General features: G+C 41.4%; 1 protein-coding gene across 5 annotated transcripts in view; it reads right to left on the minus strand.

Annotated features, from left to right (window-relative positions):
• Positions 1 to 17937, minus strand: part of Dnah9 (dynein axonemal heavy chain 9) — a 338036-nt gene that overhangs the window by 178163 nt on the left and 141936 nt on the right. For all 5 annotated transcript variants that reach the window (XR_007107774.1, XM_047545691.1, XM_047545694.1 and 2 more), the window contains 4 exons: positions 16373 to 16520; positions 11809 to 11983; positions 5640 to 5813; positions 4931 to 5138 (listed from right to left, as the gene is read on the minus strand). Coding sequence is in view for 4 of the 5 variants with exons in the window: in XM_047545691.1 (XP_047401647.1) it covers positions 4931 to 5138; positions 5640 to 5813; positions 11809 to 11983; positions 16373 to 16520 (705 nt within the window). In the remaining variant the exon portion in view is untranslated. The remainder of the gene's footprint in view (positions 1 to 4930; positions 5139 to 5639; positions 5814 to 11808; positions 11984 to 16372; positions 16521 to 17937) is intronic.

A 17937-nucleotide genomic window follows, 5' to 3' on the forward strand; every position in this document is an offset into this window, starting at 1 on the left:
CAAAACATCAAACTGTACACTTTTAATATATGTAGTTTATTGTGTGTCTGTTATAGCTCAATAATTTTTTTAAAAAGAAAAAGGTGAAGAAAGCAATGCTACCTTTCAACAGGACAATGTATAAATGAACTGTGATTTAATAATCGCACAATGAAATTCTATACAGCAGCAAAAATGAATAAATCTGCATGTATCAAAATACTGATTTAAAAGTAAGTTGTGAAAGTAGATAATAATTTATATTTAAAACTTAAATACACATAATGTTATATATTTCATGAGCAAATAAATGTATCAAAAATTTAAGCATGGCTTGATGCATATTGACTGTAGTACTCTAGAGCAGGACGGATGAAGGGATGGGGGCAGCATATCAGCTGTACTTAATACTAAAACCACAGAAAAATGACAAAATTTTAGCATCTGCTAAATATGGGTAGTGGTATAAGGGCATCTGTTATATTATCTTCTGTACTTTTCTGCATGCTTGAAATATTTCATAGTTAAAAAAAAAGTTTAAGTAATTACCCATCCCACTCAGTGTCTAATTCCCCTTGCCAGGGACAACTGCTGTTACCAGTGTCTTAAATGTCCTGGAGATATCTAAGTATGTGTATAAGCATCAGTGTGTGTGTGTGTGAGTGCACGCGGCATATATGTAAATTTATATATATATTCTAAAAATCATATGTTTAGATACTTCTTTTTAAACAAAACATGATTTGAAATATAATACATAGATTTCTCCATATCTTCATTTTCTCTCTCAACAAAGCTTTGGAAATAGCTCCAACTCAGTACATGAAGAATTTTCTCATTCTTTTAATACTGCTTAGTATTCTGTCAAATGAATAATTAGGCCTTTTCCCGTCTTCTCTCATTACAGACACATTATAAACACACACTTTGCACTTCCATCTGGGTGTGCTACCTGCCTTTTAAAGCAGACTATGCCATGTCACATTCAGTCTTTTCTTAAATACATGATGTTTTAAGTACAAACACCAGCTAAAACACTGAGCTGAGGAAGGAATGATGGGTTCATGAAACAGATGCACTAGTTGGCCTCTTTGCTAAATGATACCTGAGCAAGTATCTTTTGAACATATTTCTCTCTCTCTCTCTCTCTCTCTCTCTCTCTCTTTCTCTCCCCCTCCCTCTCTCTCTCTCTTCCAGAGTTTCTTAATACTGGGTTTGGGCTCCCACTTTTCCAAGTGTTGGTAGCACCCTTTCTCCTGCCATTTCTTTGCTTGTCAAGTGTTTTGGGAGAAGGAGCCATGTGATTAAGACTGGACTGTGATAAAGCAGGAGGAAGGAGGGTCCAGGTAAGGGAACACAGTATTTTTCTCGCTGCATGGACTTGGACATATATGCAGTCTATTCTAGGACTTTGGCTATCTGTGCAGCTCCTAGTTAGTTCTGGACAGGTGAAGTCACAGGTAGGCTACTTTATCTGTCCCTTGGTGTGACAGGAGGGATGGCATCAAGATCTAATGCTGTGGAAAGGCCATTAGGGAATTAATGGGGGATAGAAAGTGTCACTACTATCATGTATAACTAAAAAGAACCAATAAAAAAGGTTAAAAAAGTGCTCTTCTGGTGACTGTCCAGCTACAGTGAGAGCCAACCTTATCCCAGCTCTATTTGACAGCATTTTGGGACCTTGTTGAGTAATTCTCTGTATTCCAACAAGAAGAAACAAAAAATTTCTCTAGATTAGAGATCTTGAGAATGACAGGACCAGGCAGTGTGAATGCTTCCTCTCCTCTTCTTTCACTTTAAATTTTTACCCTCTATTTAAATTTAATTCTTTTTTTCACATTATGAAACCATTTTAATAGGAATACTTGAACAATGCTGGGAAACTTGAACAGTACTACTAAGGATAACATAATATCAGATATTTATTGCACTTTCCAGTATTTTCTTACCAGGAAGGCAGCAGAGTTTAGCGGTTAAGAGCACAGGCTCTGGAGTTAGACAGTCTGGGTTCAGAGCCTTGCTCTACCAGTTTCCGGGTGCTGCACAGCAGCTTATTGAACTTCTCTGTGCTTCAGTTTCCTCATCAATAAAATGGAGGCAATGAAAGTATTTGTTTCACGGGATATATAAGATTAAATAGGTAAATAAAAAATAGTGTATAGAAGTCTATAGCCAGGTTAATGCCTGACATACACCTAGTGAATGTTGATAAATGTGAGTTATTATCATTAGTGTGCATTTGCAGTCGTAGTTAGAAGTGGGTAAATCAGCAGAGCTGGTAATCTGATCAGTTGTTGTACTGAAGGCTCACAAATAAATTTCCTTAAAAAAGAAAGAATAACTACGGGAAGCAGATCTACAAATGTAGATATTTGAACCACATAGGCATGTGAAGTTTTCTTATCCTTACTGCTAGGTGCTAACGTGTCCATGCCCAACCACAGTAGAATGTCATGATAACACAGGGCATGATGACCTCATGGGGTAAAGATGAAACCTGAAGCTTCTGGGAGGTGATTGGCAAAACCAAAGGAATTTTATAACCTGGTTTTTAAGGCTATTATTTCAAAAATAAATTAATAAACTCAAAATCAAGTAAATTATATTAAGAGCGATGGTGATAAATATTCAAAACTCATCACAACCTAATTAATTTATCATTATCTATGCCCTTGAAGTTATTTCCATCTATTGCATCTGAAAAATGAATGGCATGCTGTGGTACATTTCTTCCCAACTCTGGGTTCACTGCTCTTGCCCTGGTAGCTTACAATTGGCCATAGTGGGATTATTTACACAACAGAAATGGGTAAATACTACAAATGGGGGCTTGATTTGTTTTGCACACCTAAGATTATGATAGAGGAAAATTCAATAATGCAGAATAAATATAAAAGTGTATCACATAGCTGTTACAGTTGTGAAGAGCATAAAGAACTGAAGAACTATGCCTTTGGTATTCAGAAGGAAGATGCCCACATGTTTGACAAATGAGTGAAATTGCATCATGAACCTTTAGTCATTTCACTTATGATTGTTGATACTCCTGTTGGAACTACAGAGAACTACTGGATTGAGATGGGCCTTGTGTAACCTTTACCAGGCCCACTGCAGATGAAGCCCAGAGGTTAATTTGAGACAGAGGTGATGAAGTCTCACTGTCACTAAAGGGGAGTGGGTGGTGGCATGAACTCAACATAATCCAGACACTTCACTGCTGCAAGATGTAGAGAACCATGTCATGCTGCTACCTATCAGCATTTGCAGCTGGCTAGACCCTAATTCTGGAAGAGTTGGCAAAACTGTGCAGAAAGAAGGTGTCACAGTGAGCTGTCTTTCCCATGGGAGCTGGTGGAACTAGAGTGTAAGCTGAGATAAAATGGCACCACGACCTGGGAATCACACTTGCAGGGATCACAGAAAGATTGGGCAAAGTAGTCAAGGCTCAGTAAGTTTGGTCCAAATGAGGTCTGTTTTACAAGTCTGTTGACTCAAGGCTTGGATAATATAGTCAGAGGGGAAAAGTACCAGGTTCACCTTTCATGTTATAAACCATGGCTTGAACTGTCTCAACCTGCAAACAACCATATACAGAATGTCTTACTTTTGATGAATTTTGCATTAAGGCATAGGAACTGCTGTAGCATCACCCTTTAACTCAGGTCAAGCAACAAAGGGTGAGTGGGGCAGGGCTGTTGCTATTTGCAAAATAAGGATAGTTTATCTTCTGTTCTACCTCTCCCCTCATTTGGTTGGAAGAGTGACTCAGATATATCTTTAAAATAAAAATGTTTTTAGTTAATATGCTATGATTTGGATCTGGAACATCCCCCAAAATCTTGTGTTGAAACCATGGTCCTCAACACAGGAAGATTCAGAGGTGGGGCTTTTAGGCCATGACTAGATTATGAGGGCTCAGACCTCCTTCCAATGGATCAATCCACTGATAGCTGAGTGGACTACTGGTAGGTGCTATCTAGAGGGAAGAGGTAGGTTACTGGAATTGTGCCCTAAAAGGTTGATCTCCCTCCACCCCCAGCTTCTGCTTTGTCTGCCATGAGCTGAGCAACTTTCCTCCACCATGCTCTTCCACCATGATGTTTTGTTTTACTTCAGGTCCATAGCAATGGAATCAGCTGAACTAGAACTGAAACCTCTGAAGCTAAGAGCTAAAATGTCTTCTCCACTAAGTTGTTTATGTCAGGTATTTTGGTCACAGTGACAGGAAGCTGACTAACACACATGTTGATTGTTTCTATAAAAAAAAGACCCTGCTATAATAGAGAGTTAAGGCTCTTCTAACTCAACTGCACTGTGCCCCAGGTATCAACAGTCACCCCTGAATGCCATCCTGGAAATAGAGGGGGAGACTCTAGCAAGAGGAAAATGTTGGCAGTGAACATCTGAGCCTGAGTCGCACCTGGAGGTCCCATCTTCATTTGGAGCCCAATGTGTAAACATGTGGTGAAAGGCACACTCCATGTGAATTCAGAGGACTGGATGTATCATGCATCCTGCCTCTTGGTGGTGACCTATGGTGATCACATCCTCTTACCTGAGCCTCAGTTTCCCCATCTATGAGACACAAGGGGTGGATGATCCCTAGAGACACTTCCAGTGCCCAAAGTCTACAAGTCCATTCAGGTCAGTGAATGGGGTTCAGCTCTCTGTCATCAGGGTGCTGTATGACTCTGGCCTGAATGCCTTACCCTGGAGGGATTCAACAGGCCAGCAGGGAATGTGGGGAGAAAGGGCAGAAAAAGAGGCAGTGCTGGAGAAGTGGGATAGCAGTTCGAAAAAGAGGAAGGAGGGGAGAGGTGAGAAGGAGCACGTGGAGGAAATGTGCAGTGCTGATACATGAAGGAGGTCCACAAGTGGGCACAGGACACTGCTCCAGCCCTGCATCAGGTGACAGACATCCCCCACTCCAGCCCTCCAAGTCCCTTACCCTGCAGCATTGCTGATGTGGTATAGTAGTTGAAAGGCACGTTTTTCACCAGGTATTCCTCTGGGTCAAGGCTGGCCAACTTAGCTGCCACTAGCACCGACTTGCCTGTGCCAGCGGGGCCCACCAGCATGACTGGCCGCCGCCGCTTCATGAGCCGCTCCAGGAAGTAGCACACTCGGATGGTTTCACTCGTGTGCACCAAACAGGCCTGCAAAGGAAACATGACAAGTGTACCAGTGACTTGAGGGAGAAACAGGCACAGCAGCATACACGGTTCTGGAGCATTCCAGAAGAGGGGCTTCTGTCACAGTGGAGTTCAACAAATAAATGTGGATACAGAGTATCTTTCCTGATACCTGCAGTAAGTCCATCCCATGAACTCATTCATGGCTCTCTGTGGCTTAGTAGAGAGCATCCCATCTTTATCTCCTGCTCTCCTCTGTGTCCCTGTGGCCTGTCCAATGTGTTATAGAATCTTCTGACCCTGCCATCTTTTCCTCTCTGGATGCTAGGTGGGTCTGGTATTTGCTATCTTTAGGGAAACCTGGGACTTCATTGTTGCTATAATTTGAAAATACATGTAGCTGGGATCTACAGGTTCCTAGCAAGGTCAAACACTTGGGTACCAGTAGCAGCTTATCACTAAGATGTGCTGCAGGTCCTCAGGCCAGAGTGCCTGTCATTGGCTGTCATTGTCAGCCACACTCACCTGCAAAGGTATCTCAGGATCAAATTCAAAGTGGGGGATGAGCTTGGACCAAGGCTCGAATTTCTTGGTCTCCGGGTCTATGTAATAGTCAAAGACAGTTCCCTGGGAAGGAAACTTGACCGTCTTGAACTCTGTCAGCCACCATTTGCTGAACTCTGCCCGGTAGTCCACAAGCTGCAAAAACAAAGTAGATCAGACAGTAAGATCCTCCAAAGGTCAAGAAGTCCAGAAGGTGGCTTAGCATTGACAGAGGTTGAGGTGGGGACACAAAGAACTCCTGCCTGTGCAGACCTGCTGGAATGTACCAATTCCCCCAGGAAGGATGGTCCTTCTCTGAGCATCAACCCTGACAAGGCCCAGGTGTGCAAGGGCCACCCTGGGGCAGCTGCAGCTCTGAAGCATGGCTATGTTTGGGTGTGAGTCCCAGGATTTATGTGTGATATGAATTTATGTATTGGAAACTTAATGCCCAAAATCATACAGGAAGGGTACTTGGAGGTGAGGTCTTTGGAGATAATTAGGATTAGATGATGTCATGAGGGTGAGGCCCCCTAATGACACTAGTGGCTTTATAAGAAGATGAAAGACCCAGACTAGCATACTCTTTCTGTTTTGCAGTGTGATGCCCTCTGCCATGCTTTGATGCAGTGGGAAGACCCTCGCCAGATGCCAAGCAAATCCTATCACAATGCTTGTAGACTTCCCAGGCTCCAGAACTGTGAACTAAATAAATGTTTATTCTTTATAGCTTACTAGTCTCTGGTATTTACTTATAGCAATAAAAAATGAACTAAGATAAATGTGTACAAGCGTTCTTGCTTGACCATGTTGCTAAGCCATTCTGGCATTGGCACATGTTATCATCATCACAGAGTAGAGAGGGTTGAAGAAGGAGGATGTAAGAACACAGAAAAGAGTGGGAACCTTTGGTCACAGGAAGGTAAGCATATACCAAGAGCCCCTGAAGAGACAGACTGGCTCCCATCTTCCTAGACACCTGAAATTGAGCAATTTTCATGATGGCCATCAGAGGTGACTGCTGACTCTTTGGGGGTATAGCACAGATGAGTGAGAAGAGTTTCAGGAAGGGAGTCAGGTTTGTAACCCAGGAGACTATTTTCTGTGCCTCGGTTTCCTCAATTATAAAATGAGGGTCTTAGAGAAGACAATCTGTCAGATTCCTTCAAGAGCTAACATTCTAGATCCAGGAGCAGCAGAGGAGATAAAGTTATACTGATTTTTTGGACAGAGGTATAGGTAGAAGCATACAATCCACATGCCTTAATATAAATGATGAACCCTTTAAAGATAGGGCTGTGTGCTCAAACTATCCTATCATCTCTAAGCTGAAACACACACACTCAAACACACACACACACACACACACACACACACACACACACACACCATTCCCACTGCCACCGGAAACCCTCCAGGAGAGTAAACTCACCCTCTAAACATGGAGACATAAGAAAAATCCCACAAAAGAAACAGGCCCAGATTGGGCATTACAAGAAATGTTGACAGAGGACAGGACAAAGAAGTCAAAGGCTGGACAGAGGAAGTTGGGTGCATGGAGGAAATCTAGAGTCTGATGAAGGGGTCCTCCTCATTTTTGCTTTCTACTAATTAAGTAGGATTGAATTCCTTTGCTTTAAAATGAGAATGGAAATAGGCCCTTAGGTATGATAGATTTATTTGATGTTCTGATTATGATTTTAATTTCAGATAAGGGGACATTGTAGTTTACCAAAATTGTTCTCTTCAAGCAGAAGCCTAGGGAAAACCTCCATTTTAGATCTTCCTTTGAAAAACTGATTTTAGGTTTGTAAGGAAACTCTGAAATGAGGACCACTTCTGGAAAGAGTCAGGCTGTGGAATTTTTTCCTTTCCTGACTCTTGAGTCCACCTTGAGCTACCTGGTCAGTTTCTCAAGCAAGCAGTTAGCTGGGCCACACTGTCATTGTCTGCCCTCCTGTAATCTGGCACTTGACCGCAGCCTCTGCTATATGTGGACACTTTAAAGACAGGTGATGGCTGTCTTGATGAGTAGATCCAGTGGTTCTTTCTCTTTTCTTTTTCCAGATTTTTTATTGGTGCATTATGGCTATGCATAATGGTGTGATTTGTGATTATATATTCATACATACAGTTTATTTAATATAATTTGACCAATGTCATTTGCCAGTATTTCCAATTTCCCTCCTCCCTCTCCCTGGTTCCTTTCCTCTACTCTACTGACCTCTTTTTAATTTTCATTAGACTCTGCCCCGCCTCTTCTTTCCCTTTTTCCCTCTCTATCTTCTACATATGAGAGAAAACATTCCGCCCTTGACTTTCTGAGTTTGGCTTCTTTTTCTTAACAAAATGCTCTCAAATTTCAACCATTTTCCATTTTCCTGCAATTTCACCCATTTTCATTCTTCTTTATAACTGAACAAAACTCCATTGTGTATATGTACCATATTTTCTTTAACCATCATCCACTGATGGACAACTAGGTTGGTCAATGGTTCTTTCTCTATTCAGCTCTGTGGGCCTTCCATGCTGCCCAGCAATGGATGTTAGTAACTCCCCTAAAATTCTGTCTTGTGTATGTGTGTGTATATTTAAATCCCAGTACTGGGAATTGAACCCAGTGCCTCTCTACCTAGAGCTAGAGCTTTATCTCTAGCCCTTTTATTTATTTATTTATTTATTTTATTTTGAAAGAGTTTTGCTAAATTGCTGCCTTGAACTTGTGATCCTCCTGCCTCAGCTATCCGAGTTGCTGAGATTACATGTGTGCACCACCAAGCCCAGCTCCCATCTACTTCCCACTTAGATAATTTCCTTTAACCTCTCTGATCCTAAGACTTTACTGGTACACTGTAGTAGAGTTTCAATTTCAACTCATTTGACCTTCATGATGCTCTAAATTATCCTGGCTAGTTAAAATTATTCCAATTTTCTCCTACAAGACAGAATTGGGAGTTGAACCCAGGTTTTCAGTCTCCCAATCTGGTATTCCATCTATCACATACCTCTAGGAGTTCATTTTCTGTGATTATTGCAAAGTATTCAGCCAGGATTTTTTTTTTTTTTTAATGGCTCTTCTACTCAAGCGGAGGTTCTATTTTGTATTTCCACCTTGCTTTAATGACAGCTTTTTAAATGTAAGCACTATTGGTGTCCCTGATGCAAATATTTTGGCCAAATTCCTAACTCTGGTTTTCAGCACTATTTTTGGTGTTTAAATTTAATGTGGATTGTGCGGGGGGCTTGGACATTCCCACTGCTAAAAGCTTTCTCCTGTGTCCTTTCCCTGCGTGCCAGCATGGTTGCCTGCAGCTCCAAGTGCTTCAGAGCCCAGGAAAATGGAGGATGGGGGGAAAATGCTTTCTCTTGGGCTTTTAAAAACAGTCGAGGGGATTTAAATTTTTCAATACAGAGTTAGAAAAACTGATCAACTATCTTCATCCTGATACCCCACTGCCTGGTTGGTACCAATATGGAAAAGAAGCCCAGCAGTTGCTGTCTGACATTTCATCAACTAAAAAGTTGGAGACTGAATTTGATGGGAAGCAATACGCCATGCATTTGGGATCTCTGTGATGTTCATCCAAGTCTCATTCATCCTGCTGGACTCTTTGCCTCCTTGCCTCTAAGGGGAATGTAAAGCTGTCAAAGACGCAGTCCATGGAAAAGCTCCCAAGACTGCTAAGCCGACAGCACAAAATTCTCAGATATCAAACTCCTGGTTTGTGCATCCTCCTGCCCTTAGAGATTTCACTTTCTGTCCCCAGGGCATCTGGTTCAGGGAAGCAGAGGGAAAGGCACACTTCTGGAGACACTATGATAACTGCTGTCTAAATTCTGAGCACCAAAGGGCACATTAGGGAATGATGGGAGGTGGGGTGAGTATTAGAACTGGAGCTTGTGAAAATGCAAAAGAAGTTAATTGGTAATTCTTTTGGTCCCAGCTTTATTTCCCTTTTGAATTTCTCAAATATAACTTTGCCTTGCAAGACTGAAACTTTTTGCCTTTCTTTGAAAGAGCCTCACAATCAACCCAGACCAGAAGGGGAAAATCATAACTTTCCAACAACTGCAGCTTGGTCTGATCCCCTGTTGTGAGAAAGGCACCAGACACTTGCTATAAAACTGAATATTTATGTTAGGAGAATATTAGCTATAAGCACATATGCATGCCAGCACTGTTCTAAGAGCTTTGCACATGTTCATGTAGGGTGATTAGAACAGCATGCATTCACTTAATCCTCACCATCGTCATAGGAACTGGGTACCTTGTCATCATCCTTTGGACACCTTTGGGGAGAATAAAGTAGAGAGAGGCTAAATTTCCTGCCCCTGGTTTTCCAGGTAACAGTGGCAGAGTAACAATTCAAAGCCACAGTCCATGGTGGGTTTTTTTGGTTTGTTTGGTTGGTTTGGTTTTTGGCATTTTTTAGGTTGTTTTTAAAAAACCACTTTATTGTGGTATATTTGATAAACAAAAGACAGCACACATTTGATGCACACAACTTGATGAGTTTGGAGATAAGTGAAACCTTTACCCTAATGATGCATAAATCTACTATTATCTTCAAATTTTCTCCAGCCTTATTTGTTGTTATTGTTAATGTTGTTGTTTATGATAAGAATACCAAACATAAAAATCTACAGTCTTAACAGTTTTTCTAAAGAAGAAGGAAAGTCTTTCATTTTAGACAACAAGGACTAACCTAGAGGACATTATGCTAAGTGAAATAGACCAGACAAAGAAATACAAATGCTATCTGATACCATGTATATGATGAATCTAAAATAGTTAAACTCATAGAAGCAGAAATGCAAGGTATTGGTCAGTGGGTATAAAATGTCAATTATGTGAGATGAATAAGTCAAAGATAAATAAATCTTTATCCATTCATCAATTGAAGGGCATCTAGATTTATTTATCTTTGACTTATTCATCTCACATAACTGAAATTTTGTACCCACTGACCAATACAATGGTATGCCTCTACTTCATGTACAGAGAAACAAGATGTATCCCATTTGTTTACAATAAAATAAATTCTAAAAAAAGATAAAGAATGGTTCTTATAGTTAACAATAATTTATTGTATACTTTTTTATATTGGAGATTAAATCCAAGGGCACCTAACCACTGAGCCACATTCCCCAGTCATTTTTAAAAATATTTTATTTAGAGATAGGGTCTTACTAAGTTGCTTAGGGCCTTACCAAATTGCTGAGGCTGGCTTTAAACTTGCAATCCTCCTGCCTCAACCTCTCCAGCTACTGGGATTACAGGTTAGAACTACCATGCCCAGGGTATACTTAAAAATTTGCTAACCGTGTCCACTTTCTTATCCTCTATATGATATTGCATATAGCTAGAGACAATTGTAAGAGATTTGTCTGCATAATCTTGAAGATGTTGTTTCTAGATAGAATATCTTTTATTTACAAGTAAAAAGAGGATCAGGTGTGTTCAGGGTGCTATGACTCTAGACTATTTATACATAAAGAAAAATCTACAAATGCGGGAAGGATTAGGCGATAGGGTGTCAAGATGTTCCAAGTCCACATCCCTACCCACAAACAGCTTGAGATTACTGAAATCAACTTCATGAGCTAAATACTGCTTTGGTTTTCCACTCCTGGATGCCAATTAATATTTGGCCCAACCTTCCTTGGACAGCCCTGTGTTTTGAGGGCACAGAGTCATGCTGGTTATCCCTGTTCCAGTAGAGAGCAGTGCATCCTTTGGAAGATGTTTGGAATGCTGAAGGTACTCCTTCTACTGTAGTTTCTACAGCCCAGCATCCTTCCACCTCTCTCTATAAAACACTCATCACCTGGCAAAGTAGTATTCATAGTCCAGCAGTTGTTCAGACTCTAACACTGTATACCTTTCCATAAGAGTAGAGGTGCATTCACATTTACTAACCCAAAAGGCAACAGCCCCAAACACACCACAACCAGTTTTGACTCACCCCTTAAGGCTCTTGTACAGGCACTGACGTCTTTAGCAGCAGAACAGAGGGTAAATAACTACAGTCTATTGTTTTTCAATTAATTCTAACATTAAAGTTTTCCTGTCTTCCAACTCTTTGATGGAGGATCAAATTTTGCTGCTGCATATTTCCACGTGAGAGCTAACCTCAGTTCATCCTCTTACCTGATCTTGAACCATTGCTCCACCAAAAGCCCAGATGGCAGCAAACACAAAATAAAGCTCATAGGTTTCCTTGGGGCAGTCTGCAGGGATGTCCTCCTTGGTCAGGAGACATTCAAGAAGGTGGCACACCATCTGAACCATGCTCTGCTCTGGAACTGGAATTATCTTCTTAAATCTGTGAATAAAGACCGGACATGCTCTAAAACACTATGGATGTTACATTCCATAAGAGTCATTGGACAACTGTGGAACCTGCTTGGCTTCAGGGGACTCCTGACTAGTCACGTTCTTTGGGGTTTACAGAGGACCCCAATGTTACAAAAGCTTTATTGTCCTCAGTTATTCTTGGGTCAGCTTCTTCTGAAAAGAAATGATGTCCTGGTGATCTCCTGAGAAGGTTCCATTTCTCATCTTCCTTTCTTCTGACTCGCTCTCCTTCTCTCTTCCCTTCTCCTTGCATTGATAATCCCTCAGTCTTTGAGGAAAGTAGAATGCAACAAAACAAGTCAATACCTCACCTTTTCACTCTTCTTTTCATTTCTTCAATTACCAAAAAAGGACACATATGAATATGTAACAATGAATCCCACTATTATATATAATTATACTAAATCAATAAAAATATGGAAAAAATTTTCAAAAAGGACCTGAAAAGGCACTTTGGGTGCAGTTCTGAAATTTGTTCTTTCACATCTTCACCTCAGTGGTTTTCTTCCAATTAAAATACACTGAAACATGTTTCTGGGGCCAGAGTATTATCTGGGAGGTAGAAGGGACTGGGATAGATGGTGATTTTATGTAATCCTGAACTGAATGGAATTCCTTATCTGGAAATGTGCCTTCTGTGACTTTTCCCTGGTCTGCTTGATTTAAAGTCCCTGTTTGTACTTTAAATCTTGACTTTAAAGATCTTAACTGAAAGGCGGATATCAAGAGATGCACAGAAGACATCCCATGCCCAAGGAACCAGAAGTGTGTACATGCACACACACACACATATGCACACATGAACTTGTCTGTTCCTGGGTACTCTCTCCCTCCATGTGTACACACAGTTTACACCACACATACAGACTGTGCTCCCAGGCTGCCCAGGGAAAGAGTCTTATCACAAGATGAACACCACCACCTACTGTCCCTGTAGAAGTTACTTACTAGCCTTGAACCTGCAAGTTGCCCAGTGTGCTATTCTCGTCCGTGTTTTGGGTTTGTGTCTACTTCTTATCCTTAACATAGTGTTATCGCCATATAACACTCTGAGTATTATGAGTAATGAAAAAACTTAGTCCTTGATGGACCATCCTTCATTTTTCCAATGCAATGCACATTTCTAACAGGTGATAAAGGGTACTATCTTGTGCTCGGTGTTGGGTAAGTCACCATAATAGTGGGTACCAGGAGCCCTTACACTCCCCAAATGAGATTCCAGACAACCTAGGCGGAACTTGCAAAGTCTTTTTCAACCCCGACCCTTCCACCCTCAGTGGTATTGAGGATCCAAGTAGGAGGTGCTGGGGGGCTGTACACAGGAATACAGGATTTAGAGAGAACCTTGGCATACAGTGAATATCACCTTCTCCATAGGGAAGGCTAGGCTTGCCCCATAGACAGCCAGGGCAAAGAGAGTTCAAATGGACAACTCCAGGCTGAAGGAGCTATGCCTGGTAAACCCTATGGAGCTTTGTGGAATTCATAGTGGTATATAGAGAGGTTTCTTGCTGAGGCAGCCTGAGTTCCAGTCTATCAAGGCCAAAGAGGGATGAGTATTTCCTGGAATCCAAGTGTGAACTGTGTGCATGGGGGGTTGTTTGAGATGCTAGTGGTCTTTGTAAGGAGCAGTGCATGCAGATGGGAGATCTTTAGTGATGGGGAGGGCTCCACAGAACCCCCAAAATCCCCCAAAGAGAAGGCATCAGATTTTAAGATCTGTCATAGTTACAGTAGCCACAGCCACACACGTGCGGCCAAGTAAGACCTCTCCTGTCTCTCTGTACCCTTCAAACCTGAGAGGTCAGAAGATACAATTTCTGAGAAAGGAGACAAAGAGGCAAGAACACTCCCCTTTCCCCCTACGCTTCTGGGCAGGGCAAAAACTTTCAATGTAAATGCGGTTTACTTCTTTAAATTTTCACTGGACTGATGTGTGTGTAACTAGAAGTGACCAGAAAGTTGTGGACATTGATTTAGATTTCATCCAGGGTGGGAGGAGAACCAGTTACATAAAGTGGCTTTGAGGGGACAACGTAAAACAAAGTAAGGTTGATTTATACTCCGACCTTGTCTAATAAAAAATTAATGTGTTGACATTGCACAGCTTGTATTAACAAGGTGGCATAAAACCAGCATTAGGATATTGCATCTCTATAAAATAGAAGTAAGGCCTTGAAGTAAAAGCTTCTGTTACTTACTAACACATCACAGAACCTCTGCTCCCTCATTCATAGAGGGTGAGCCTCTTCAGAGGCCTGAGAGAAAAAAATGAAATAACACCCAGAGCAGGCACCCATGAATGAAAACTATTCTTCTTCCTCCCTGATAACCATAGATTTCAACAACTGGGGGGCCAGAGTTGTTCTGCACAGACTTAAGACAGTCAGTCTGCAAGGCTTGTTTCAAATGTTTGTGTATGTGCCAGCACAGATGTGCACACACACACACACACACACACACATACACAAACACAAGAGTTTTGGTATCTCTTGTTTTAAATGCAGAGAATGGGGATAGCCTGACTTTTTATTAAAGACTATATTGACAAGTGTTCCAGTCAAAGAGAAAGAGCAGGGATGGACTACTTTCCTAAAAACTCACTCGTTTCTAGTGTTATAGCCCATGGCTGACCTTGCCCATTTGCCTAACCACTGTAGCCCCTGTCAGAATTTGCTAGCCACCAGGGCTGCATTAGACTACAAGGTTTTAGAGTCTATGGGTTACAAGGGGCTGAAAGCTTTTCAAAGCCTTGAAAAGATACTGACATTTGGAAAAATAATTATTGACCCTGAAATATAAAATCTATAAAATCAAAATCATTAAGTGTTTCATTAGATATCAAAATACACTTCTATGCCCACTGCTGGATTGTAACTCCGTATTAGTGATACGAAGGTCACTTCTAATGTGGGCAGATTATTTTAGGGTAGGGACAAGGCATACTGAGCAAGAATGCCTGGGACTCTTAATATTGTGGCTGCAGTCTGGGATTTCCCTTTTTTCTGCCTCCACTTTTGTGAGCAACTGGACAATTGGAGCCACAATCCTATCCTGTGCGACAGGCCAAGGCCAATGAATAAGGAGTCAGGGATCGATTTGAGTGATGGATAGTAAATTCTTGGAAACAATCCTGACACAAAATTTTGAAAATTTTAGGAACTATGAATCTGAGTCATGGGCACCAGCCTCTTAAGTTCACTAGCTGAATTATGGAAATGGGTGCCAGGTTCATAGAATAATCTATCAAATGGGAGAGAAAGAGAGAGAGAGAGAGAAAGAGAGAGAGAGAGAGAGAGAGAGAGAGAGAGAGAGAGAGAGAGAGAGAGAGAGAGAGAGATGCACACAGCTTCCAAATTTTCAATCATGGGGAACTCTTTATGCTGATACATAAAATATTCTTACTGCAATAACTATCCTCTTGGTTAAGAGTCATTAACCTCTTATTTGAATGATAGGTGATGCTATAGTTTGGAACTTGAGTGTCTGCTAAAGGCCCCTGAGTTGAGGGCTTGGTCCCCAGAGGTGCTATTTGGAGGTGGTGAAAACTTCAAGAGGTACGGCCTCCCGGGAAGTCTTTAGATCATCAGGGCATGCCCTTGGAGAGGACTGTGGGACTGTACTCTCTTCCTTTCTTTTTGCTTCCCAGTCATGAGATGGGTGGTTTTGCTCTGCCCTGTGTTCCTGAATGATGTGCTGCCACAGGTTGGAAGCAAGGGGCCAAACAATCATGGATTGAAACTTCCAACACTGTGAGCCAAAACAAAACTTTTCTCTTTATAAGTTGATTGTCTCAGGTATTTGTTGCAGTGATGGAAAGCTGGCTCTCACAGGTGGTCAGGGTTTGCTGCTTTTACTTTTGCAAAACCGTAAGAGCAAAAGTGACCTCACAGTATTCAGTGGGGAAGAACAGGTCAAATGATAAATTATTCCCAATTCCTGAACTGTGAACACCCAGAATCAGAAAGAGGAAGTGGGTCCCATGTGTCCCTGACAAGTGTCATCTTCACCTTAGGCCTGTTGGTTTGGCCTATGGATCATTTGTAGGACAGCCAGCTGTTTCTCTGTGAGCTGAAGGATTTTAACCTCAGGACGACCATCTGATACTACAATCACCTGCCTCCTTCACCAGTGTGGCACTTACGAAAGGCATTTTAGACCTTCCTCATCTTCACTCACCTCTCTTCTTGCCTGAACTGACAATAAGCATTCCATGACCATCCTAATGTGTCTGCCATCTGCTGTACCTGGAGGGTTCTGACTTTGGAATCAGGACAGAACATCAGCAGGGCATCGGCTGTGAGCCAAAGCATTCAGTATTGCCGCATTAACTTGCTACCTTTGTTTCTGGGCTTACCTGGTTCTGAGTGTGTCCAAGCAGGTTGGAAGATACTTGTCAAACAGAATGGTTAGGTTGGCTCTCTCTGTCTGGATTTCCCTCTGGTCAATCCAGCTGCTCACTGCAGGATTCCATCCTAGGTCTGCTGGGTTGATGTACAGGATCCCTGGGAAAAAAGAGAATATTGTGCACTGAGGATTCCATATAGGTCCAAATATTCTTTACCCAAGGGATTTATCTTCTCTGTTTAAAATAATATACAGAAGACTGGACATTAAAAGAACAGGGACCTGGCCTTGGTCAGAGAGGGTACATGTGTTTACTATTGAGGACCAAGGCCAACTGACCCATAACAGATGAACAAAGAGCTGTGTTGAGAAGGATCCCAAGACCAAGTCGAGGCTTGGGAAGAAAGAAAACTGTGACTGATCAGCAATACTTGTCATAGTGTTGGAGTGTGCAGTGGATTGAATAATCACCTGAGAGATATGGCCACATCTTAATCACTGGAACCTGGTAATGTGAACTTATTTGGGAAAGGAGCCTTTGCAGATATAATTATGCTAAAGATCTTGAGATGAAGTTATACTGGATCATCTGCATGGGACATTTACAAGTATCTTCATAAGAGATAAAAGGGGAGAGACTCACACAGATGAGGAAGTCATGAGATGAAGGTAGAGGTTGGAGTTATGGGGCCACAAGCCAAGGAGAATGGAAGGTGGATGGTATAAGCAGGGAATCTCTCCTACAGCCTTTGGAGAAGTGAAGCTTTGATGACCTTGATTTTGAATGTCTGACTTGCAGAAATGTGAGAGAGTAAATTTCTGCTGGTTTGAAAGCCACCAAGTATATGTGATTCATTACACTTGTTACAGCAGCACTAGGTAACTAATACAGTGGGAGAGAACTCTCCTGACCTGTGTTCACCAACTTAAATCCAGGTTCTTAAAAGGGAATCTGATATTGTGGTAGAGATCAAAAAGTTTCTCTTTTTTATTATGAATTTTTGTTTTATTATTATTCAATGAAATATTTTAACAGCTTTATTTAGGTATAATTGATATACAAAACACTGTACATACTTAATGTAAACTATTTGATGAATTTGGGACATAAAAATCCTCCTGTGAAACCATCACCACAATCAAGGTAATAAATATATTCATTACCTCCAAAAGGCTTCACCCTGCATAACTGAAACTTGGTACCCATTCAGCAACATCTCCCTTAGTTTCTCATGCCCAGGGCCTGGCAACCACCATTCTACTCTCTAGTTGTTTAAGTTTGATTATTTTTCCTAATTAGTTTTTTTTTTTTTAACCTCTAGTTTCTGCTAATGAATTTAGTCAGCAGAGATACAGGAAAATTAAGGTAATGTTGCTATTTTCCATGAGAAATGGTGATGCTTGGGCATCTCCATTGACATGGAGGCTAGAACCAGCCTCAAAGTAGCCTAATTCAAGACACTTCTGCGCAGTGGACAGTTGACCAGCTTGGGGACTATTTCCCTTCCCGTTGTCACATATCTGAGTGAACATAAACACATGGCCCTGATCTTATAGTGCTTACCTCCCCTTGTG

This window comes from Sciurus carolinensis, chromosome 3 (assembly GCF_902686445.1).
Source record: "Sciurus carolinensis chromosome 3, mSciCar1.2, whole genome shotgun sequence".
Taxonomy (NCBI): Eukaryota; Metazoa; Chordata; class Mammalia; order Rodentia; family Sciuridae; genus Sciurus; species Sciurus carolinensis.